Source organism: Pipistrellus hanaki (assembly GCF_964339955.1).
Source record: "Pipistrellus hanaki genome assembly, chromosome: 2".
NCBI lineage: Eukaryota > Metazoa > Chordata > Mammalia > Chiroptera > Vespertilionidae > Pipistrellus > Pipistrellus hanaki.
Window position 1 is genome coordinate 136,645,459 of NC_140504.1, and position 26,799 is coordinate 136,672,257.

Consider the following 26,799-nt stretch of genomic DNA (forward strand, 5'->3'; position numbering starts at 1 on the left):
TGACCTTCACTTTGAGGTCTATTTGTCAGGTATAAGTATTACTACCCCAGCTTTTTTCTCATTTCCATTTGCCTGAAATATATTTTTCCTGCTTTCAGTCGGCGTGAGTCCCTTGTTCTGAGGTGGTTCTCTAGTAGGCAGCATATACAATATATGGGTCATGTTTTCTTTTAAAAAATATATTTTATTAACTTTTTACAGAGAGGAAGGGAGAGGGATAGAGAATTAGAAACATCGATGAGAGATAAACATTGATCAACTGCCTTCTGCATACTCCCTGTTGGGTATGTGCCTGCAACCAAGGTACATGCCCTTGACAGGAATCGAACCTGGGACTCTTTAGTCCACAGGTCTATGCTTATCCACTGAGCCAAACCAATTACTGCTGGTCATGTTTTCTTAACCATACAGCCACTCAATGTCTTTTGATTGGAGTAGTCTGTTTACATTTAAAGTTATTATTATAAGGTACATGTTTGTAGCCATTTTTCATTTTTTTGTGCCTCTGTTCCTTCTTCCTTTTTTATTTCTTTTTTTTTTATACCAGGCCTTTGACATTTCTTGCATTGCTGGTTTGGTAGTGATAAACCCCCTTAGCATTTTTTTTGTCTGTGAAGCTTCCTATTTCCCCTTCAATTTTGAATGATAGCTTTGCTAGACAGAGTATTCTTAGATTCTGTCCCCTACTTTGAATCACTTTGTAAACTTCCTTCCATTCCTTTCTGGCCTGATGTGTTTCTGTTGAGAAATCATTTGATAGTCTAATGGGGGATCCTTTGTAACTTTCTGTCTCTCTCTTGCAGCCTTTAAGATTCTCTCTTTCTCTTGAACATTTGCCATTGTACTTAAGTTGAGTGTTGGTGTGAGTCTTTCTGGGTTTATCTTCTTTTGAATTCTCTGTGCTTGTGTGACCTTTTTCTTCCCCAAATCAGGGAAGTTTTCTGACATTATTACTTCATTACTTCAAAAAATTTTCTAACCCTTTTATCCTCTTTTTGTTGTTCTGGCACCCCTATTATTTATATGCTGCTCTGTTTCATGTTGCCCCAAAGCTCTCTTAGGCTCTCCTCCTTGCCTTTAATTTTTATCTTCAATTGTTTGGGTGTGTTTTGCTGCCCTATCTTCTAATTCACTAATTCACAACTCTGCTTCTCCTAGTCTACTGAAACTTTCCACGGTGTTTTTATTTTTTTTATATTTTATTGCAGCTATATCGCTCTTAATTTCTTCTAGAGTCTTAGATAAGTTGTTGATTTTTTTTTTCAATCACAAGGATATTTTTAACAGGACATGGAGGATGCAAAAATTGGGAGGAGTTCTTGTTATTCCTTATTGACAGTTTTATTAATATACACTTTTTATTGGCTTATAACATCAATCTATTTTCAAATTTTGATGCACACTTCATTTTGAAAAACAAAATAGATATCACACCACTCAATTTGTCTAAACAGAGAATGACTGTTAAACTTTATGGCCTAAATGATTTAGACAACTTGTAAGAAAGGAGAAAAACCAAAAGCCATTTTTCTTCTGGAGTCCCAAACTCCTCCAGTCCTTTCAGTATAATAAATGGAGCCATAGATATTACATTTTATTGGTCTGTCATATGTCAAACTAAATCGTCATCCTAAAACCTCAGATTGTGATGCATACTAGTGATACTCATGACTAGTTTTATAGCTGATCTCAACAACTAGGACTATGAAACACAGAGATGCATGAAACCTGTGGTTTAAAATACCTCAACTTTGTCCCCAGGTTGCTCTGGTCCCAGGCAGGTCCTTCCTCAGTATCTGCCTCTCACTATCCTCTTAGAAGCTGGTTAAGCCTTATATTTGGGGAGAGGATATTCACATGAGGTGGTGGCTTTGCTTCTCAGTGGTGATTCTGGCATAGGGTAGGGCCACTCTACAGCATTGTAAGATGTTGCTGCCCAGCGCCAGCAATAACATTCAGTTAGAAGTCCTCACAGCATTGGGAACACTTTGGCCCTTGCAGAGATTCAATGCAATTATAGAGCCAAAAGTAGATCAATTTTTCATTGCAGGTCCTGGCTTATGCTTACTATGACAGGAACAAAGTAGAACACTCATACTGCTCTGAGATGGTGGGTGCTTTGTACAACTCTGCTTCAGAGAATAGCATTGTAATCTTATTTCTACTGGGATGTTCTTCTAGGTTTGCAGGTTGCTATGGCATCTTCACCGAACATGATGGCCCCCATTTGCCTGGTGGAAAACATCAATGAGCGTCTGTCAGTGAATCAGAAAGCTCTAGAGATTCTTGACCAGATTTCTCAGCCAGTGGTGGTTGTGGCCATTGTAGGACTGTATCGTACAGGAAAATCCTACTTGATGAATCGGCTTGCAGGACAGAATCACGGTGAGTGGTATCTCAGATCTCAGGCAGAGGACAATTCTTTGACTCTAGCTATATCACAGTTTCTTAGTTTTCTTCACTAGGCACATGAAAAAAAAGTGCTAAATTCCTTTCAATAAACAACCTTCTAATTCTAATTCTTTCAGATAAATTATGACCTTAATTGGTGTTATCTCAGGCCAGGGCCAATTTTGTTACTCTAACTAAAACACAACTCATTAGTTTTCTTCCCTGATTACATGAAGAGAGAACTGAACTCCTCTCAATAAAGCAAACTTTTAAGTCTAATTTTCATCACTAAATTATTACTTTAACATATTTTATTGCCATATTTATAGTTTTACTTATGTTAAGGAGTTAAGGAAAATTCCTTCTAGTAATCCATAAACTCTTTTTATTTTACTAGTGCCAAGACAGAGATGTTGAAATTATGCCTTCTCTCTTGCACATAATATGTTTTACTCTCTCTATAAAATTTTGCTTTTCCTATGAACATATAAAGATAATTGCATATCTATCACCATGTTTAAAGATTTTTGTGAGTTCACATCCCATTGTTGTTAACCTCTCCCACACCATTTGCCAGTTTTATTTTTATCCCTTTTATTGGAAAAATATTATCTGAATTTCTTTTTCTTTAGATGTCTCTCTTCTATCCACTTCTATTTGGCCTTTAATGGACCATTCTTTAAAATGCTCTTATTGTGGTATTCAGTGACATTTATTATGTCTGATTTATGGATGCACTTCACCTCCATTTTGAGCTCTTGCTGGGTATCATTTTCACAGTTAACATTCATCTCCTCCTTTGAACAGATGACATACAAAGAAAAGAATTCTTACAAAATAGAGAAAGCACCATCTTCTATTCTGGGGTACTTCCATTCCAAAAAGTCTGATTTTGTAGTCCCTTGGCTGCTTAGTTTGTCTATTGTCACTGTGTGTTTGGTCTCCCCTTCATTTATAGGTTTCCCTCTGGGCTCTACGGTGCAGTCTGAAACCAAGGGCATCTGGATGTGGTGTGTGCCTCACCCCTATAAGCGTAATTGCACTCTGGTCCTTCTAGACACGGAGGGCCTGGGAGATGTGGAGAAGGTAAGGCAGAGAGTGACAAATAAAATGTATTCAACCTGGATATTTTCATAATGAACTTTTTAATTTAACTGCTTGATCTTTTGTGAAATCTAGAAATCCAATTACATATCAGGCAAATGCACACTTGTTTGACTCTTATTTCTAGGTAAGGCATCATGGTAAATTGAGTAAATTTTTTCTATTTCTCAGCAATCCATGACTAATTTGATTCAATTGCTGAGCACCATATTCCTGGGTCTCTAAGTTAGTATTGTAGATACCCATGTAAAAGCCCTGCTCTCAAAAAGTCTGCAGTTCTCTGGTGAAGTTCATCATGTACTCACCAAGCATTCTGGAAGACTTTCTGGAAGACTTTGAGATAGCTCTGAATGAGATGGTTCTATAAAAGCATGTGTTTGTCCTACAACATTTTAAGATGTGTCTTAGATATTTTAGTTTTCTACTAAAGGATGAATTGAATGATTTCTCATTTTCTTCTTTAGTTTGAGACTTATTTTGAAACTAGAGGCCTGGTGCACATAATTCATGCACTGGGGTGGTGTCCCTTTTGTAGTCTGGGACCCTTTGCTTCTTACCATTGCCATTGCTTCTTACTGCTTGGCTTGCTGCTCCTTAGAGCTGCTGCAGAGGCAAGAAGGGCTTCTGCCACTGCTGCTGCATTCGCCAGCTGTGAGCCCGGCTTTTGATTGAGCAGCACTTCCCCTATGGGAGCGAACTGTCCACCAGAGGACAGCTCTTACATTGAGCGTCTGCTCCTTGGTGGTCAGTGTGCATCATAGGGGCCAGTCATTCTGATCATTCAGCTGTAATGGTCACTTAGGCTTTTATAATGTAGATAGTATCTAAATGTCTACAACTTCCTATTTCTACCCAAAGAAGAGTCAGAAATTTTGTGTTTATTTTTATGTATATATCAGTCTTGCTGTCTGTATAACCTATTGTTTGTCATAAGAGCCACTTCTTATTGTAATCATTTTTTTTTTAAATTGGGTCTTGGAGTATAAATGTACAAATCAACATTTCCCTCCAAATTTTTCTAGGTATTTTTCACTTTTGCTCTGGTGAAATTTTAGATAGTGTTTATAATAGAATGAAAATTCTGTATTGTGCTGTTATTTAGATCAGCTGTATTTATTCAAAAAATTAACCCTTCCTTTAAGATCCTTCACCTGTTTGCCAGACTCCAGTATGTGGCCATGTCCACTTTTTGCTTCTGTGGGTCTTTCTATCTGCAGGATACCTTCACTTATTCAAATTCACACTTTGCTAAGTCTTTAATTTTCAATCAAGATGCTGAGAAAGACTTTACCTTATGTAAAATTTTCCAACTTTCAGAGCTCTGGTTCTTACATGCTAGACTTGTGAATTTTAATTTAATACTTCTTAAAATTTATATTCATTATTGAAAGTATTACATATTTTTTCCTTCTTCCTATCTTATTGACCAAGTCTTCCTCACATCTATCCCCTCTGCAGACCTTCAGCATACTATTGTCAGTGTCCATGTTTTGTGCATATATGTATATAAGTTCTTTGGTTGATATTATCTCTCCTTCCCCCAAACCCCTTAATTTACTATTAGAGCTACAGGTTCCAATGCTTATATACATTATTTTGATGTATCAACCTACAGATATTATCTTTGTTATATTCCTTGTTACAGATGTTCATCATGGTTTTGAAATAGTCACTTTGAAAGTAATATTTGTCATTTTAAACTGATTTCTATTTTAACAATAGTGGACATATTCAGTAGTTTATCATAAGCACTTCTTGGATATATCCCCAGTTATTTAACTATGGGGTATTTTATATAGCCCATGACCAACAAATATATGTAGAATAAATACGTACTAACCTGTTTATTCTACATAATAAGAGAGTAATATACAGATTAAGTATTCCACCAGACACGCCCAACAGCCACACCCACCAGCCATTCAGAGCAAGCATGCAAATTAACACCAACCAAGATGGCTGCAGCCACAGAGAGCAGGTGGGAGGCTTGGGTTTCCCAGCAATAGAAGAAGCCAAGCTATTCACCTGCCCTTGCCAGCTTAAGCCTCCACTCAACGCCACTGAGTTTCAATTATAGAAAGTAAACAAATCCAAACAGAAATGGCTGCTGCCACTGAGCAACTAAAAGGCTTGGCTCTGCTCCAGCCTACAAAGTTTCAATTGTAAAAGGTAAATAAATTCCAGATAACAGGGCCTCCACTTGGGTCACCAGGGGGCATGGCCGGTCTGCAAACCATCACAGGCACCTCTCTCAGGCCACCCCAAGCCCCAAGGGAACCCCCACCCTGATCCGGGACACCCTTCAGGGCAAACCAGCTGGCCCTCACCCATGCACCAGGCCTCTAGCCTATTTAAAAAAAAGAGTAATATGCAGATTGACTGTCACTCTAGCAAACAATATGGCCATCCCCCTGAGGTCAAAGATCCTGTCCCTATGTGGACACAAAAAGACCACCACAAGATGGCCAGCAGGGGAGGGCAGTTGGGAGACAACAGGTCTGCAAGGGATGGCAGTTGTGTGTGATCAGGCAAGCAAGGTAGGGTAGTTGGTGAGCATCAGGCCTGCAAAGGTGGGCAGTTGGGGATGATCAACCCTGCAGGGGAGGGCAGTTAGGAGTGACCAGGCCTGAAGGGAAGGATAGTTAGGGGCAAACAGGCTCACAGGGGAGCAGTTAGGCATCAGTCAGGCTGGCATGGGAATAGTTAGGGGGTGATCAGGCTGGGAGGCAGAAGCAGTTAGGGGCAATCAGGAAGGCAGGCAGGTGAGCATTTGGGAGCCAGCAGTCCTGCATTGTGAGAGGGATCCCAGATTGGAGAGGGTGCAGGCTGGGCTGAGGAACACCACCCTTTGTGCATGAATTTTGTTCACTGGGCCTCTAGTTTAACATAACAGCATACCAGGTGCTGCACTAAATTACTTTATATGTTATATTTTTTTAATGAATTGGATGAAATATGTTACTTATTTCATCCAATTCATTAAAAAGAAATCCCTGTGAAGACAAAAATCACATTCACAAGTAATATTTTTGTAATTGTAAAGCTCATATGTATATTTATTTCCATCGTCAAACTTACTTGATTGCATGGTGAGTACATTACCTGAAATAAAAGGAAGGTCTGTTAGACTTAGTGTCTGAATGGATTTCTATAGGGTAAATCTCTGACTATCTTGCCCTAATGTACTTTCAGGGTGATCCTAAGAATGACTCGTGGATCTTTGCCCTGGCTGTGCTGCTATGTAGCAGCTTTGTCTACAATAGCATGAACACCATCAACCACCAGGCCCTGGAGCAGCTGCAGTATCCTTTCAGGAACCCAACCTCCATGTGTCATGGAGGCTGTGGTAATGGAGATCCAGTCAATTTTTCTTTTCCTCTCACTTAGTTGCCTTTGGTGGACCCAAAGGAACCAGAGTAAAGGAGAGTGTTTGTAATACTATTTTTTTTAATGAGAGAAATATGGGAATTGTGGGTAGAAAGTTCATTTTCCTTAGCCAGGTTCTAGTTATGTGACAGAGCTTACAGAACTCATCAGGGCAAAGTCCTCCCTTACACCTGATGAAATAGAAGATTCAGCAGAGTTTGTGAGTTTCTTTCCAGACTTTATCTGGACCGTACGGGATTTCACTCTGGAGCTGAAGTTAAATGGTCTCCCTATCACAGAAGATGAATACCTGGAGAATGCCTTGAAGCTGATTCCAGGTAACAAAGCATGGCTGGGCAGTGGATGGTCCAATACAGGGTGGGAGGTACTAAACATCATGTCTGGAGTTGCATTTGTACTTGAGACTAGAAGTCTGCAGAAATGGTGGCTGGGAATGAGTTGAAAAGCTCTATGGACTGGAGTTTAAGTTCACATAAGAAAAGTGGAGCCTAAAGTAGAGTAAAACTATTCATAACCAATTTGTTCTTTACACATTGTAATTTAGAATCCAATTGTAAGTTTTAAAATGGTGGTGCTAAAATCTTCTAAAAAGCAGGCACTTATTTTTATTATTTTGTCTCCTTCTAGGCATAAATTTACAAAGAAAATCCCATTAATGAAAAAATGTCTTTCATGTAATTAGACATAATTCTTCTACAATGAGCATATAATTTTCTAATATCTTTATATGAACGTTATTTATAAAAATGACTATGGTCTCATAAACCTGAAGTAGTATATTTTGTTTTTCAATCTACCCATTGGTGTAATTTTTGATAATTATCAGAATATAATTTTAACTTCTATATAAAAGATTTTTCCCCCATTGTAATGCATTTTATTAAAAAAATAACTCATCAATGAACTGAATCCAATAGATATAATAATTTAACATAAAGCATTATTTTATTTATTTATTATTTAAAAAATTCCTTTATTGATTATGGTATCACATAATTGTCTTATTTCCCCCATTCTCATCCCAAACTCCTCCCCACACATGCCCCCACCCTCCTGTTGTTTCTGATCACTGGTTAGGCTTATATGTATGTATACAAGTCCTTTGGTTGATCTCTTCTCCTTTCCCCCACTTTCCCCTATCTTCCCTCTTAGATTTGACAGTCTGATTGATGCTTCCTTGTCTCTGGGTCTGTTTTTGTTCTTCAGTTTATGTTGCTCATTATTTTCCCTAGTTGCGTGAGATCATGTGATACAGAAATACACTTATATGAACCAAAAATGAGACAAGCCATAATGGTTATGCTGAGAGGCAAATGAATCAGTCTGTAGTGAGTTCCTTTCTAGGCCAACAGTTCTTTTGAGTCCCAATTTCAATGTCATACAGTTCCGTATGTGTACATGTCAGCCACGGTATTTCAGATCTGGTTGGTGGACAAATGGTGGTGTCGCAGGTCCGACCGTCCCTCAATTGGTCCTGGGCATCCTTCAGTGATGCACAGCTGCTGTCTGTTAGTATGGCAAGGTGTTGTCAGTTTCTTCCATCTCTGGACTGCTTCTCTTTTGTCACCATGACTGGAGCAGTCATGTCAATTCCTCTCTGTTGCAGGAATCCACATGGTCTCAGAGTTGTTTTCTGAAAATATACAAACATATCCTCGATCAAATGTTAATAAAGGAATATTTTCTATAAATTTGACTTGGAATCCTTTTTCATTTTTTGCCCAAATGACTTTCCTCTGGCTTATTTTGACACCATGTCCGTGTTTCATGTCATGGTTTCCTGGTGTTAGCATTACAAATGAAAGTGAATTTTCTAAAGTACAAATTTTATAGATGTAATTTACTCACAGGATATTTTTCCTTACATGATATTCTTCTACTATTATGCCCTTTTTTAATTTAAATATTAGGAGGCTTTTGGAAATTTTATAATGTAGTCTTGATAGCTTTTACATTTTAATTATTTGCTCTAAAATATGACTGCTTTAAGTTCATTACATGTTATGCAATTTTATCATGAGATGAACTGCCAATAAAATTTTTTGTTAACACTTTAGAAACAGCTTTTTGTGCAGTACAATAATTTTTTTCTAGAATATTTGCTTATTTCAACTAGCCAATTTAAATTACTCTGAAAATTTGACTACTATTCTATTGTCAAACTCAACACTCTAACAACAATCTTATTTTACCCTGTGTATATTAGTGGAACGTATTATTTGCCTTTTTGAGTAGGCCCTGAGTATTCCTGGTACTAGGCTGCATTTGGATATCAAAAACCCACTTCCCCACACCATAGGTACAAGACATCTTAAACAAGTCTTGTTGCAGTGAGAGGAAGCTGCTGTTGGCCAAGTCTCTGTCTGTTAACTCGGTCCCAATTTGAGCTGTGTATGGGAAGTGAAACAGCCATGGGGGCAGGAGACCTCCATCAGAAGGGGTGAAGGTTCAGGCCCTTGCAAAGTTGGGTGGGGGGGTAAAGGTCTGTGCCCCACCTTTGTTGACCCTCAAGTTCTCTCCTGCTGCCCCCTCTGTGACTGTGCCTGTCTTAGGTTGTTCCATCCCTGAGGAATCTTAACCATCTCTGGGTAACCAGCCATCCTCCAGGGCCAAGCAGGGTGATGTGAGGTTCAGTTCTCTCCTTTTTTTTTTTTTTTTTTTTTTTTTTTTTTTTTTTTAAATAAGTGAGAGGGATAGAGAGCTAGAAATATTTATGAAAGAGAAAAATCGATCAGCTGCCTCCTGCACAAGCCCTACCAGGAATGTGCCTGCAACCAATGTACATGCCTTTGACCGGAATCGAATCTGGGACTTTTCAGTCCGCAGGGAGATGCTCTATCCACTGAGCCAAACTGGTCTTGGCCAGTTCTGTCTCCTTGATAGCCTATGCCCCTGTGGCCTCCACACCCAGCACATGCCTTGAGATCCCCTTGCCTGCTGTAGAGGCCCTGGCACTGATCATATATCTTGGGGAATCCAGGTTTCTTCTCCAGGGAGGGCCCAGCTCACCCTACTGGGCAAGAGACAGATCCATGGTACATGATGCTTCAACATTGGCATGAACTGAAAGCTCAGGCAACAGCTCTGGGCAACTGGACCATGAGAAGAGGGTCCCTTTTGGCCAAAAGGGCAAGAGGGGGACAATATAAAATGCTCTGATGCATTCCCAGGGGGATCTCTATACAGTGGAAGTGATTAAATCCTTTCATGTAATTTTTAAATTACTGCTAGACATTCAAAGAATTGTTTTGTAAGTTTGTTTAAGATAATTGTACATTATGCTGTTTTAATTCAAAACTATCAAGAGATGTGTTACCTTTGTTTCAAAGCACCAAAAAGATTATTATTTTTTATTGATTCCGAAGGGTGTGAGGTACTATTATAGGTAATGAGGGTAATACAAATCTGGGGAGAATTGTAATGACATTATAGAATAATATCATGTAAGGATATTCTTTGCTCTAGGCCATGGCAATTCCATTTCAAACTGGCTGTCAATTTCTTTTTGTATAGACAAGGTCTTAGTTACATTTTCTGTACCTCTCCCAGGAGCAAGTCTCTTTCCGCACCCCCCTCTCCCCTTTACCCTGAGAATCATCAGTCCAATCCCCTTCCATATCTCTGATTCTATTATATTCACCCGTTAATATTGTTCATCACATTTTATAATTCCCTTGGTTTTTAGTTTCACTTGCTGATAGTTACGTATTTGTTGTTCATAATTTTTATCTTTATCTTATTCCTCTTACTAAAAAACCCCTTTCAGCAATTCATATAATTCTAGTTTCGTGGTGATGAACTCCTTTAGCTTTTTTTTTTGTATTTGTGAAGCTCTTTATCTGGCCTTCAATTCTGAGTTATAGCTTTGCTGGGTAGAGTATTTTTGGCTGTAGGTTCTAGGTTCTTGCTATTCATCACCTTGAATATTTCTTGCCATTCCCCACTGGTCTGCATGGTTTCTGTTGAGAAATCAGCTGACAATCGTATGGTTGCTCCTTTATAGGTAACTACCTGCTTTTTTTTTTCTTTTTTTTTTTTTTTCTGCTTTTAATATTCTCTCTTTGTCTTTTTCTCTTGGAATTTTAATTATAATGTGTCTTGGTGTAGTCCTCTTTGGATTCCTTTTGTGTGCTAGGTGTTCTGGTAGAGCCCAGTAGCACAGCCTTACCAGTCTCCTGAGGTGGACAGTGTTGGCGTATCCCTTTGTGGGCTGTGTGTGCAGTGTTGTTGTTAAGCCTTGCTTGTTGATGGTATCACTGGGAAGTATTGATCTCTAAGCCAATTGGCTGTGAGGATCAGCAGTGTCTCAGCTAGGAGGGCTTCTGAACTTCTCTTGGATGGGGCAGCGTCTCAGAGTGGCACAGACTAGCTTTGGTGATTCCCACAAGATTGGTTGCAGACGCACACACCTCTTTGGTATAGGCACAGAGAAGCTTAGGATTCGTCCCTCCTCAAGAGAGTCCAGTTTGCAGGTAACGAGAAAGCCAGCTTCCGGGAGATCTTTTGTGTTCCACTTGAATGGGACGGAGTCTCAGGGTGGTGCCCACAAGCTTTGGTTTCTCATCAGCCCTTCCCTGAGACCCTCAGTAATGGCCGCTGGCTTCACACACCTCTGAGAGATCTCTGCCCATTGCCTAACAATGTGACCTCTCCCTGACTGGGGCCATTTATCAGAGCAATAGGGTAGTTCTATTTACCTCCCGAACAAGAAATCCAGCCACGTATTAGCTGTCTGCCCTCTCTGTGTGTCTGGAGTAAGCTAGCCATGAACTCAGCCCGCCCCTTTCCATGCTGCAAGTAAGCCAGTAGTGAACTCATGTGACCTCCTTTTCTCAAGCACAGATCTCTGCACCTTTACAGTTCTCGATGTTCAGCGTGCCTTCTCTCTCCTTCCCGGATGGTAGAGCCTCCTCTCAACCAGCCATCCAGTGATTCAAGGCGATGTTTCCTCTGTTTTCCAGCTCTAAATTCAAAATTGTTGTGGTAGGCTCCATTCAGGTGTCTACCGTATGCCCCCATCTTGGTTTCTACTCTATCTCTTTTTTCAGTGTCCTTTTGTTTTCCATCTATAAGTCTTTTACTTCCTTTTTCCTAGGTATCTTAATTTTTTGTGTGCAATGGTAAATGGGATTGTTTTTTAAGTCTCTCTTTCTGTAAGCTCATTATTGGTGTACAGAAATGCCACCGATTTGTTGGCATTGCTTTTGTATCCTGCTACCTTGCAGAATTAATTTATTAAGTCTAATATTTTTTGATGGAGTCTTTAGGGTTTTCTATGTACAGTATCATATCATCTACAAATATGGACAATTTTACTTCTTCTTTTCCAGTTTGGATTCCTTTTATGTAATCTTCTTTACTGATCACTATGGCTAGTATTTACCGCACTATGTTGAACAGGAGCGGTGAGAGTGGGCATCCCCATCTTGTTCCTGTTCTTAGAGGAAATGGTTTAAGTTTTTGAGTATGATATTGGCTGTGGGTTTATCATATATAGCTTTTATTATGTTGAGGTATAATCCTTCTATTCCCACCTTGCTGAGAGTTTTCATCAAGAAATGGTGTTGGATTTTGTCAAATGCTTTTTCTGCATCAATTTATATCATTATATGGTTTTTATTTCTCAATTTGTTTATGTGATGTATCAACTTTATTGATATGCAAATATTGTACCATCCTTGCATCCCCAGGATAAATCCTAGCTGATTGTGGTTTATGATTTTTCTGATGTACTGCTGGATCCTATATGCTAGAATTTTGTTGAGGATTTTGGCATATATGTTCATGAAGGATATTGGCCTGTAATTCTCTTTCATTGTGTTATCATTATCTTGTTTTGGTATTAGGGTGATGCTGGCTTCATAGAAGGAACTTGGTAATGTTCCTTCCTCTTGAATTTTCTGGAATATTCTGAGGAGAATATGTTTTATTTCTTCCTTGAATGTTTGGTGCAACTGCCCTGTGAAGCTGTCTGGCCCTGGGCTTTTGTTTGCTGGAAGCTTTTTTTTTATTTTTTTAATTTATTTTTTAATTTTTTAAATATATTTTATTGATTTTTTTTGCCCCCCTCCCTCCCATACATAACCTCCACAAAGAATTTTATGTCCATTGGTTGTACTTATATGTATGTATACAAGTCCATTGGTTGATCTATTATCTGGAAGCTTTTTGATGACTGCTTCAATTTCGTCCATAGTTATCAGCCTATTGTGAGTCTTAGAATCTTCCTGAATAACTTTTGAAAGGTTGTGTTTTTTTAGGAATGTGTCCATTTCCTCCAGGTTGTCTAGTTGTTCATAGTATTCTTTTTTTTAACAATCCTTTGTATTTCTGTGGGGTCTGTTGTTACTTCACCTCTTTCATTTCTGATTTTGTTTAGTTGGGTCCTTTCTCTTTGCTTCTTGGTGAGCCTGGCTAGAGGTTCATCAATCTTGTTTATCCTTTTGAAGAACCAGCTCTTGGTTTTGTTGATCTTTGTAATTGCTTTTTTGGTCTCAATGTCATTCATTTTTGCGCTGATTTTTATTATTTCCTTTCTTCAACTCACCTTGGTTTTTTCTTGATTCTCCCTTTCTAATTCTTTGAGTTGTTGACTTAGATGATTTATTACCATTTTTCTTGTTTTTTGAGTTAGCCCTGGAGAGCTATAAACTTCCCTCTCTGGACTGCTTCCATTGTGTCCCAAAGGATTTGCAATGTTGTGTTTTTATTGTCATTAGTCTCAGGGATATTTTTAATTTCTTCTTTGATCTCATTGATAACTGAATCATTGTTTAGTATCATGCTATTCAGCTACCAAGTGTTTGAATTCTTTGGAATCTTTTATTGTAGTTTATTTCTAATACTATGCCATTGTGATATGAGAAAATGCTTGATATGATTTAAATCTTTTTAATTTGGGGAGACTTTACTTGTGACCCAATATGTGGTCCATTTTTGAAAATGTCCCCTGTGCATTTGAGAGGAACGTATATTCTGTGGCTTTGGGGTGAAATGCTCTGAAGATGTCAATTAGGTCCATCTGATCTAGTGTGTCATTTAGAATTGCTGTTTCTTTGTTGATTTTTTTTTTTTTTTTTGTCTAGACTCTAGAGGATTTATCCAGTGATGTCAGTGGTGTATTAAAGTCCCCTACTATGATTGTATTGATGTTGTTCTCTCCTTTGATATCTTTCAGGAGACTTTTTATGTATTTGGGTGCTCCTGCATTGGATGCATAGATGTTTACCAGAGTTATATCTTCTTATTGAATTGTTCCCTATAGTATTATGTAGTGGCCTTCCTTATCTTTTATTACGGCCTTTACTTTGAGGCCTATTTTTTCTGACATAAGTATCACAGCCCAGCTTTTTCTCATTTTCGTTTGCCTGAAAATTGTTTTTCCATGCATTCATTCTCAATATGTGTGAATCCTTTGCTCTAAAGTTGGTCTCTTGTAGACAGCAAATATATGGTCCATATTTTCTTATCCATTCAGCTACCCTATGTCTTTTGATTGTTGCATTTAATCCATTGACATTTAATGTTATTATTGATAAGTACCTGTTTGTTGTCATGTTTTTCCTTAGTGTTTATGTTTCTTCTTACCTTTCTCTTTCTTCTTTTTATAACAGTCCCTTTAGCATTTCTTGCATTGCTGGCTTGTTAGTGATAAACCCTCTTAGCCCTTTTTTTTCTGTGAAGCTTCTGATTCCACCTTCAATTTTGAATGATAGCCTTGCTGGTAATAGTATTCTTGGATTCAGTCCCTTGTTTTGCATCACATTGTATAGTTCATTCCATTCTCTTCTGGCATGTTGTATTTCTGTTGAGAAATCAGTTGGTATTTTAATAGGAAATCCCTTGTAAGTAACTTTTGTATCTCTCTTGCAGCCTTTTAGATTCTTATTTTGTTGTTGGTGATCACCAATTTAATTATGATTTGTCTTGGTGTGGGTCTTCTGTGGTTCAACTTGTTTGGATCTCTATGGACTTCTTGGGCTTGGATAGTTTTTTTCTTGCCAATATCAGGGAAGTTTTCTGTCATTATTTCTTCAAACAGGTTTTCTATACTTTGCTTCTCTTCCTCTCTTTCTGATATCCTTATTAAATGAATGTTATTTTGTTTTGTGTTCTCCAAAAGCTCCCGTAGGCTCTCCTCTGGCTTTTTAAGTCTTCTTTTTAGATGCTGCTGTGTTTGTGTGTGGTTTTTTTTTGTTTTTTTTTTCCTACCTTGTCTTCTAATTTGCTGATGTGGTCCTCAGCCTCTTCTAGTCAACTGTTTAAGCCTTCCATTTTGTTCTTTATTGAAGCTATGTCATTTTTCATCTATTCTTGTTTTCTTTTCATGTTGTGACATTCTCATTCAGCTCCTTATAGTTCTCATTGAGTTGTGTGCAGTTGTCATTGAGCTGTGTGTATTTGTCATTCAGCCATTTAAACACCCTTATAACCATTAGTCTGAATTCTATCTTTGATAAGCTGCTAGTCTTGAATTCATTTAACTCCCTTTCTGGTGATTCCTCTTTCTCTTTACTTTGGGCTTTGCTTTTGTTGTCTTCCCATGTTTTCCTGTAATGTTTTTATTGTAGATGCAATGGCTCTTCTGCCAAGGTTCTTTTGGGGATGGTGCTGCTGGAGCAATCTCTCAACTCTCCTGGGCTTGTTTATCTAGTGTAGCTCTCTACTAGAGCTATTTGGGTTCTCTTGATGTAGGCCTGCGAGCATTGAAGGCACAACTGTGGTGTCTAGAATTCAGCCACTGTGGACTGGAATATCCTAATCTTTGCTGCCTTGCACACTGAATTGTAATCACATGTGCCTAGCAGGGACAACCTGGAACCATCTGTTGGGATGTTGGCTCTCAGGGAAAAGGTCTTTGGAAAGGCTTGATTCTGGTGCCCAGGGTTCTGCAGTCATGAGGTTGGGAGACCCAGCTTTTGCTGTTGTACCTGTGGTGGATAGGCGCTTACTCCCAGCAGCAGTTCACTGGAGCACCTTTGGTACTTTTGCCAGTGAGGCACACTGAAGGACTCTGAAGGGCCCTGGCAGTGTAGCTGCACAATTGAAGTGCCTGTGGGCCAGTATCCAGGCTAAATGAATCCAAAGCTTCTATTTCTGGAGAGGAGTGTGCCCCCTGTTGTTCAAGATCGCACCGAAGGAGAGCTCACAGTGGCTTCCACTAGCGCCCTGTGGTTAGTTGGGCTCAGTGTGTCCGGCTGCTGGAACCTCGCATCTGCAAAGATCCACTCTCTGGGCACAGAGCTCCAATATACTTCTAGGGATCCCTGCTCCATGGTTGAGTAGTTGGAGTGAACGTGGGCAACCCTCCAGGAATAGAGAATTCAGAATTTTCACTGCAGGGCTGCGCCGCCCCCCCCCCTTCCCCCCCCCCCATCTGCACAGAACCACACCCTTGGATGCTCTCAGTGTTTCCCAAGTGCTTTCAAAAGAGACACATGCAAACCCAAAGTAAAGTGTCCAGGCTTACCAACAGGGTTGTAAGCACACGCACGAACACGTGCACATGTGTGAACCTAGGGTTCTACTGCTGGGGAAGGGCTGTTGCACTTACAGCTGCGGAATGTTGTTTCTTTGGAGGTGGAGGTCCCAAAGTTTGCAGGTCTGCAGCTGGGGTAGCAGGATATTGGTTGGGGTGGTTTGCTGGGTCATTGGGCAGTTCCAAGGCCTGTCTTGGTGGTATTGATGGGTTTCTACAAAGGGCCGTTCCCTGCTTCAAAATGGTGTAAGCTCTGTGCTGAAGTCCCGCAGTCCTTGGAGTGTCCACAGTGGTGGTAGTCTCTCTTTGTCAACAAAAGGCTGTCTGCCAGCCTGTGCTGCTCCTGAGAGATTTAATTTTCCCTCACTCAATCACATACATCCCACACACATCCACATATACTCCTTCCATACCCTCACTCACTCACTTCCTCACTCTCAGCTCTGTCTTGCCAGATGCCATCTTTTCTCTCTAAATATTTTTTTTTATTTTTAAATAATTTAATTTTTAAAAATTTTATTTTATTTAAAGTATTACAAATAGTAGTACTTATATCTCCTTTTCCCCCTCACTGACCTCCCCCTAGCCTCCGCTATCTTCTGGCACATGCCTTCATCCTCACACAGAGTATCTTGTGTCCATTGGTTATGCTTATATGCATGCATAAAAGTCCTTCAGTTGGGCTCTTATCTCTCTCCTGCAACCCTACCCTGCCTTCCTGATGTAGTTTAACAGTGTGTTGGATGCTGCTTTGCCTTTGTATCTATTTTTGTTCATCCTATCTAATAAAAGAGTAATATTCAAATTGACCATCACTCCAAGACACAAGATGCTGGCCCCATGTGGTCAAAGAAAGCTGTCCCCATGTGGACACAAGATGGCCAGCAGGGGAGGACAGTTGTGAGCAGTTAGGGTTGACAGACCAGCAGAGGAGGGCAGCTGGGGGAGACCAGGCCTGCAGGGGAGAGAAGTTGGGGGAGACCAGGCCTGCAAGGGAGGGCAATTACAGGGGGACCAGGCCTGGAATAGAGGGCAGTTGGGTGGGGACCAGGCCTACAGAGGAGGACAGTTGCGGGGAGGACCCAGGTCTGCAGGGGAGGAAAGTTGGGGGTGAGCAGCCTAGCAGGAGAGGGCAGTTAGGGGTAACCTGGTCAGCAGGCGAGGACAGTTGGTGGTGATCAGGCCTGTTGGAAATTCCAGTTAGGGGCAATTGGGCAGGCCAATGAGCAGTTAGGCATTGATCAGGCTGGCAGAGGAATGGTTAGGGGTTGATTAAGCTGGCAGGCAGAAGTGGTTAGGGGCTATCAGGCAGATGCAGGTGTATGTTTGGAGCCAGCAGTCCTGGTAGTCAGACATCCCTCAAGGGGTCCCAGATTGGACAGAGTGCAGGCTGAGCTGAGGAATCCCCACCCCATGTACAAATTTCGCAAATTGGGCCTCTAGTGAGTTTATAATGTTATTTATATTCCACAAATGAGTGAGATCATACTATATTTATCTTTCACTGACTGGCTTATTTTGCTTAGCATAATGCTCTCCCATTCCAAGCATGCTGTTGTAAATGGTAAGAGTTTCTTCTTTTTTATAGGAGCATAATATTCCATTATGTAGATGTACCACCGTTTTTTAATCCACTTATCTGCTGATGGGCATAAAGGCTGTTTCCAAATCTTAGCTATTGTGAATTGTGCTGCTATAAACATAGGGGTGCATATATCCTTTCTGATTGGTGTTTCTGCTTTCTTGGGATTATATTCCTAGAAGTGTTATTACTGGGCCAAATGCGAGTTCCATTTAATTTTTTGAAGAAATGCCATACTCTTTTTCACAGTGGCTGTTTCAGTCTGCATCCCCTCAGCACTTGTCATTTTTCTGCATCCTAGCCAGCACTTGTCATTTGTTGATTTTTTGATGATAGCCATTCTGGTAGGTGTGAGATAGTACCTCATTCTTGTTTTGATTTGCATCTCTCTGATGATTAGTGACTTTGAGCATGTTTTCATATGTCTCAACTTTGTATATGTCCTCTTTCAAAAAGTACCTATTTACGTCCTTTGCCCATTTTTGATTGGATTGTTTACCTTCCTTTTGTTAAGTTATATGAGTTCCCTGCAAATGTTGGAGATTAAACTCTTAAATCAGAGATAACATAGGCAAATATGTTCTCCCATGCAGTGGGCTTTCTTGTTGTTTTATTGGTGGTTTATTTTGCTGTGCAGAAGCTGTTTATTTTGATGTAGTCCCAGTTGTTTATTTTCTCATTAATTTCTATTGCTATAGGAGCTCTATCAATAAAGATATTGCTACAACAAATGTCTTCTACTTTAGTGCCTAAGGATTTTTTAAGATTTTTGTGATTCCCCATCTTATGTTTAAGACCTTTATCCATTTTCAGATTATTTTTGTGTATGGCTTAAATTGGAGAACTAATTTAATTATTTTGCATGTATCTGTCCAATTTTCCCAACATCGTTTATTGAAGAGACTATCTTGACTCCATTGTATGTTCTTACCTCCTTTGTCAAATATTAGTTGAGCATAGTGACTTGTGTCAATTTCTGTGTTCTCTGTTCCTTTCAACTGTCTGTTCTTGTGTGAGTACTAGGCAATTTTGAAAACAGTGGCTTTGTAGTATAGCCTGATACCTGCTATTGAGATCCTTCCAACATTGTTCTTGTTTCTCAAGATTGTTGAGGCTATTTGGGGTCTTTGAGCATGTTTTAAAATGTATCTTGAATATCTATATGTCCTAGGACTTTGAAATATGTAGTTGGTATTTTAATGAGGATTGCATTGAATTTATAGATTGCTTTGAGTAGTATGGTCATTTTAATGTTGATTCTACCAAATCCATGAACATGGTATATTCTTCCATTTGTTTATGTCTTCCTGTATCTCTTTTTTCAGTGTCCTAAAATTTTCTGAGTACAGGCCCTTTATCTCCTTGGTTAAATTTATTCCTAGGTATCTTAATTTTTATGTTGCAATGGTAAATTTGATTGCTCTTTTAGTTTCTCTTGCTGTGAGTTCATTAGTTGTGTATAGAAAAGCCATATACTTCTTGGTGCTAATTTTGTATCCTGCTACTTTGCTGAATTCATTTATTAAATCTAGTAGTTTTTTGATGGAGTCTTTGGGGTTTTCTGTGTACAATATCATTGTCATCTGTGAATAAGGACAATTTTACTTCTCCTTTTCTAGTTTCGATGCCTTTTATTTCTTCTTCTTATCTAATAGTAATGGCTAGCACTTCCAGTACTATGTTAAACAGGAGTGGTTAGAGTGGGCATCCCTGTCTTGTTCCTGTTTTTAGGGAAAATGTTTTCATTTTTTGCCTATTGAATATCATCCTTTTATCCCACCTTGCTGACCATTTTTATCAAGAAAGGGTGTTGGATTTTGTCAAATGCTTTTTCTGCATAAAGGGATATGATTATATGGGTTTTATCTCTCAGTTTGTTTACGTGATGTATAACATTTATTGATTTGCAGATATTGAACCATCCTTGCATCCTTGTAATAAATCCCACTTGGTCATGGTGTATGACCTTTCTAATGTAATTGCTAGAATTTTTTGATAATGTTGGCATCTATATTCATGAGGGATATTGGCCCATAATTCTTTCTTCTTACTTTCTTTCTTTTCTTTCTTTCTTTCTTTCTTTCTTTCTTTCTTTCTTTCTTTCTTTCTTTCTTTCTTTCTTTCCTTCCTTCTTTTCTTTTCTTTCTTTTCTTTCTTTCTTTCTTCTTACCTGTTTTGGGGATTAGGGTAATATTGGCTTCTTTGAAATAGCTTGAAAGTGTTTCTTCCTCTTGAATTTTTTGAATAGTTCCTTCCTCTTGAATTATTTGAACTATTCAATAATAGTTCTTGAGGAAGATAGGTTTTATTTCTTCTCTGAGTGTTTGATAAAAGTCCCCTCTGAAGTCCTCTGGTTCAGGGCTTTTTATTATTGGGATTTTTTTGATTACTGCTTCAATTTCCTCCATAGTTATCAGCTTATTTAGTGTTTTTTTTTTATTCCTCCTGGTTGAGTGTTGGAAGGTTGTACATTTCTTCTATTTGACCAGTTTTATATATATATATATATATATATATATATATATATATATATATATATATATATATATATATATTTTTTTTTATTTTATTTTATTTTATTTTATTTTTTTGTAATCCTTCTTATTTCTATGGGGTCTGTTGTTACTTCACCTCTTTCATTTCTGATTTTGTCTACTTGGGTCCTCTCTTTTTGCTTCTTGGTGAGCCTGGCTAGAGGTTCAGCAATCTTGTTTATCCCTTCAAAGAACCAGTTCTTAGTTTCATTGATCTTTTGTATTTTAGTTTTGCTCTGATCTTTATTATTTCCTTCCTTCTGCTCACTCTGGGATTTTCTTATTACTCTTTTTCTAATTCTTCAAGTTTCAGAGTTAATGGTTTATTGCCAGTATTTCAAAGTAGGCCTGAAATGCTATACACTTCCCCCTCAAGATTGCTTTTAGTATGTCCCAAAGATTTTGGATTGAATTTTCATTGTTGTATTTTTCCCAGGATGCTTTTATTTCTTCTTTTTGGCAACCCACTCATAGTTTAGTAGTATGCTATTCAGTGTCAAAGTGTTTGAATTTTTTTATTGTTTTTATTGTAGTTGATTTCCAATTTTATGGCATTCTGATCTGAGAATAAGCTTGATATGATTTCAATCATTTTGGATTTGGAGAGGCTTTGCCTGTGTCCCAATATGTGGTATATATTTGGAAATATGTATTCTGTGATTTTTGGGGTGGAATGTTTTAAAGATGTTGATTAAGTTTATCTGATCTAGTGAGTCATTTAGGATTGCTGTCTCCTTGCTAATTTTTTGTCTAGAGAATTTATCCAGTGTTAAATTCTCCTACATTGTGTATTACTATCAATCTCTCCTCTAATATCTTACAGAAGTTTTTTTTAAAATTTATTTATTAAGTTGCTCCTGTATTGGTTGCATATATATCATATTTACCAGACTTATATCCCTAATTTTATCGATCTTTTTAGAATTATAAAGTGGCCTACCTTTTCTCTTGTTATGGACTTCATTTTGAGGTCTATTTTGTCAGATATAAGTATTGCTTCCCCAGTATATTTTTCATTTCCATTTCCCTGATAAATATATTTTCAACCCTTCACTTTCAGTCTGTGTGAGTCCCTTGTTCTGAGGTGGGTCTCCTGAAGACAGCATATATATGGGTCATATTTTCTTATCCATTCAGTCACTCCATGTCTTTTGATTGGAGCATTTAATCCATTTAAGTTTAATGATATTATTGATTGGTACTTGTTTGTAGACATTTCTGGACTTTATGCCTGTGTGTTCTTCCCTGTCTATTTCTTCTTTTCACAGCATTCCTCTTAGCTTTTTTACATTTCTGGATTGCTAGTGATAAACTCTGTTAGCATTTTTTTTTTTTTTTGTCTGCAAAGCTCCTGATTTCCCTTTCAATTCTGATTGATAGTCTTGCTGGATAGAGTATTCTTGGATTCAGTCCTTTGCTTTGCAAAACTTTGTATACATCATTCCATTACCTTCTAGTTTGGTGTGTTTCTGTGGAGAAATCATTTGATAATCTGATGGGGAATCCTTTTGTAAGTAACTGTCTGTCTCCGTCTTGCAGCCTTTAAAATTCTCTCTTTGTCATTAACATTTGTAATTGTAATTATGACGTGTCTTGGTGTGGGTCTATTTTGGATTCATGTTGCTTGGGAATCTCTATACTTGTGTGACTTTTTTTCTTCCCCATATTTGGGAAGTTTTCTGTCATAATTTCTTCAAATTGATTCTCCAGTCATTGCTCCTCTTCTTATCCTTCTGTTGCCCCTGTTATGTGTATGTTACTTCATTTTGTATTGTCCCAAAATTTCCTTATGCTCTCCTTCTGTTTAAAAAAAATTTTTCTCTCCAGGTGGAGTTCAGATTGGGCTTGTTTCTCTACCTTATCTTCTAACTCACTAATTCAGTCATCTGATTCTTCTGGTTTACCATTGAAACCTTCCATAACATTTTTGATTGTAGCTATATCACTTTTGATTTCTTCCTGATTTTTGCATGGGTTGTTGATTTTCTCATCCATCTGCTTTATGAACTGTATGACCATTACTCTGAATTCTTTTTCTGTCATATTGCATGTCTCTGTTTCACTTATTTCCTTGCTTGGCGATTCCTCATTTTCTTTCTTCTGGGATTGTTTCATTTTCTATCCATTCTAACTATCATCAGAAGGTTCAAATGCTAAGATGTAGGTGGCCTGAGCCATGTGCAGTGGGAATGTCACACCGCCAGCGTGTCAATGAAGAGCTCTGACACCAAGACCTGTGGATGCCATGGGTCAGTTGGTGATGTGTGTGCCAAGTTTCAGAGTTACTGGTGCTCTGTGCAACCTCATGCCTGCACCTAGAATTGGGATCCCACATGCACCGCATTGAAAAAATTAAGGCTCTGTAGTTATGCACTGAAAATCAGAGTCCTCTGGCATATGCCAGGAGTCAGAGTCACCTTATGTACATGCCGAGAATTGAGTATTGGAGTCTCTGTCATTAGTGTGACTTTGCGCCGAGAATCAGGGTCCCTGTGTGTATGTGTGCCAAGAACTGGAGTCACTGGAACTCAGTTTGCAAACATTGAGAATTAGGGTTCCCATGTGCATCCAATGAGAAACAAAGTCCCAGCATGTGAGTGCTGAGAGTCAAGTTACTGGTGTACACAGCTGCCTTTTCCTGTGCATTGGATAGACATGACTGTGGTGTCTGGTGGTTGGCAGCTATGGATTGGGAAGACTCAGTTTTTGCTGCTGTGCCCTTGTGCCCCTGTGCCCTTGATTGGATTCACAAGCCCATCAGTGGCTCACAGAGGCACCTGGTGGTCCTTTGCCATGGAAGAGCACTCTGATGGATCATGGCGTTGAAGCTGTGTTACCTCCTGTGCCTGTGGGCAGACAGCCAGGAAGGAGGGAGCTCCAATTTCTATTGCTAGCTCATGTTCCCTCGTTTGATTAAAGTGCACCCGGTGGGGGTTCACACTGGCACTGAAAAGTCACTTTTGAGGTGGTGGGCTCAGGAGACTTGCACAATGGAAAGACACAACTGTGGTGTCTGGAGGTTGACAGCCAGGGAGAGGGAAGTCACACTTATTGCTGTGGGAGCTGTGCACCCTTGGAGGCAGAAGTCCTAAGGATCTGCAGGTCTGTGGCCAGGACAGCAGGATTTTGACTAGAATGACTGCAGGGTCACGGGCAGTGTTCAAGGCCAGTCTGGGTGGTGGTGCTGATGAGTTCCTTGAAGAGGCTGCTCTCCTCTTCAAGATGGCAAGGGCTCTGTGTCCAAGTCCCACAGCCCAGGGAGTGTTGCTGGTGATAGTAGGTGCTCCCTGTCCAGGAGAGCCTGGTCTGCCAGCCTCTGATATTTCTGCTGGATTTAATTGTCCCTCACTCACTGACACCTATTTTCAATTTTAGTTTACACTCAATATCATTTTGTATTATTTTCAAATATATAGCACAATAGTTAGATAGCACATACTTTATAATTAGATTTCCCCTTATATTTCAAGTACCCACCTGGTACCATACATAGATATTACAATATTATTAACTATATTCTGTATACTGTTTTTTACATCTCCATGAATATTTCCTAAATACCAACTTGTATTTGTTAATGCCTTCACTTTTTTCACCCCCAATCTCCTCATGCAGCCGTAATTTTTTTCTCTATATGTATTAGTCTGTATTAATTTTGTTATAGCTTGTTTTTTTAGAATCCACAAATAAGTGAAGTCATATGATATTTGTCTTTCTCTGTCTAACTTATTTCACTGAGCACAGTACTCTCTAGATTCATCCATGCTATCTCAAATGGTATGATTTCATTCTTTATTATGACTGAGTAGTAGTCCATTGTGTATATTACTACCTATATTTTATCTTCTTGTCTATTTTGGGGCACTTAGGTTACTTCCATATATTGGCTATTGTAAATAATGCTGCAATGAATATAGGAGTCACATATTCTTTTTGAATTCGTGTTTTGGATTTCTTCAAATATATAACCAGAACTGAAGTCACTGGGCCATAAGATAGCTCTCTTTTTAATTCTTTTGAAACCTCCATTCTCTTTTCCATAGTAACTGCACAAATCTGCATTACAACCACAGTGCACAATGGCTCCCTATTTTCCATATCCTCAGCAACCCTTATTGCTTGTTTATTTATTAATGAGTGCCATTCGGACAGGTATGAGGTGATATCTCATTGTTGTTTAAACTTGCATTTCTCTGATGATTAGCAATGTTGAACATCTTTTCATATGTGTATTGGCCTTCATGTTGGAGATTATACTGTCCATGTTTTATTCTAGTAGATGTATGGTTTTGAGTCCTACATTTAAGTCTTCAATCTATTTTGAGTTTATTCTTATATATGGTGTAAGAAGGTGGTGTAGTTTCACTTCTTTTGCACATATTTGTTCAATTTCCCAACACCATGCACGAACTAGGCTGCCTTTACCCCATTGTATGTTGTTGTTATTTTACCTCTTTTGTCATCTATTAATTGATTGTATTTGCATGGGTTTATTTCTGGGCACCCTTATGTTTCAATTGATCTGTATGTGTATTTTTATTCCAGCACTATGCTGCTTAGATTACCACAGTATTGTATTATAGTTTGGTATCAGGTAGCATAATACTTCCAACTTTATTCTTTCTCAGTATGTCTGTGACTATTCAGGGTCTTTTATGGTTTCATGTACATTTTTTGGATTATTTATTGTAATTATGTGAAAAACACCATTGGTATTTTGAGATAGATTGTGTTGAATTTATGGATTTCTCTGGGCATTATAGACATTTTAATTATGTTAATTCTTTCTATCTGTATCATAGATTTTTTTTTCCAATTTCCCCATATTTACCCATGCTACAATTTCAAAATAATAAAAATATTTGAATGGGTTACATTTACATAGGCATGTAGATATCTGATGAACCCTTGAAAGAAATTCCACTTCTGATTTATACACTCTTGATTTCATGTTTGTATTTATAATTTCTCAAAACAATGAGCAATGGGCTACATAGAACAGCAAAACTATGAAATAAATATTCTTTACCTTAAAGAGTTTAGAGACTAATGGTGATATCTTAAAATTATGTTTTAACTACATTTGCACTTCACTCTTCAGAGTATTTTTTTTTTAAAGCTAATGCTGTACACATTATTTTTAGCATCTACTATATTTTCCGGCGTATAAGACGTCCCCCTAATTTTACAGTTAAAACATAGGTTTATGCCTATATTCGCTGTATAAGACTATTTCCCACTTCCGAGGCAACACCAGTTCTTTTTTTAATTAAATTTTTAATGAATGACATTTTTCGAACATACGGTAATATACCGTACATTGATACGATAAATGGAAGGTCTCTTCACAAATGGCAATGCCATGAACTTGACCGAGAAACAAGAAATCCAAAAGAGACCATTAACAATGATGGCGTCATCTGGAAAGAAAATTACATGAAGAACTCGCAGAAAACGCTTGTTTATGACTGACTGGGATGATAAGGGGTTTTTCTAGGCAGAGGAGCATTGTGAGCTTAAAATCCTTCAAAATCCTCATCGTGTTCTTCTTCTGACATCATAAGTTCATCAATGGCCTCTTGTGGTACATTTGTAAGACAGTCATCATATGGATCAAATTCCGAATCAGATGGTGTGGCTTCAGCTTCGGCTTCCTCTTCATCTTGCCACAGGAAGTCATCCTCCATACAGTCCAAAGAATTTGATATGCCACACATCTTGAAAGACCTGACTACTGTTTCTTCAGTAATATCATTCCAGGCTTTTATGATAAAGTTGCACAAAACATCCAATTGTGGCGCACGCATGTTTCCTCCTTTTGTGAATAACTTTTCGCCGCTAATCATCCACTCATTCCACTGTTCTCTAATGCGATCTTTAATGGCTTGTTTAGGCACACATCCAGTGGCTGTACCAATGATGTCAATCCTCCAGGAATAACTGCCACATCTGTGTTTATTCTTGCCAGCCTGTTCTTTGTGCTGGTAGTTAAATGAGCCCTGAACATATCCCACACCAGTAGGCTACGTTCTTGACGAAGTCCACCTGGTCACCTACTCCATATATTACCAAGCCATAGCTTTACCCCTTCTTCATCCATCCATCCATTTTTCATTCACATGTACAAAAACTCCAACAGGGAACTTGATTTTCGGCATTGTTTTTCTTTTAAAAATAATCATTGATCTTAGTTTGGCACCATCAAGCTGTACATGCTAGTACCACTGCAAAACTGGACTTCTCATGTCCTGTTGTTTTAATTAACACTGTTTTGCACCTTTCGGATTAACAGTTTTATTTCCAACCATATCGAAATTCATAGA

The 26,799-nt window shown here is 38.6% G+C and overlaps 1 protein-coding gene across 3 annotated transcripts in view; it reads left to right on the top strand.

Moving 5' to 3' along the window:
- The window catches only part of LOC311616666 (guanylate-binding protein 6-like), a 45,847-nt gene that overhangs the window by 11,747 nt on the left and 7,301 nt on the right, over window positions 1-26,799 (top strand). For all 3 annotated transcript variants that reach the window (XM_084872334.1, XM_084872333.1, XM_084872332.1), the window contains 4 exons: window positions 2,182-2,385; window positions 3,350-3,477; window positions 6,688-6,797; window positions 7,003-7,199. In XM_084872334.1, the coding sequence (XP_084728460.1) occupies window positions 2,196-2,385; window positions 3,350-3,477; window positions 6,688-6,797; window positions 7,003-7,199 (625 nt within the window). In that variant the 5' untranslated portion in view covers window positions 2,182-2,195. The remainder of the gene's footprint in view (window positions 1-2,181; window positions 2,386-3,349; window positions 3,478-6,687; window positions 6,798-7,002; window positions 7,200-26,799) is intronic.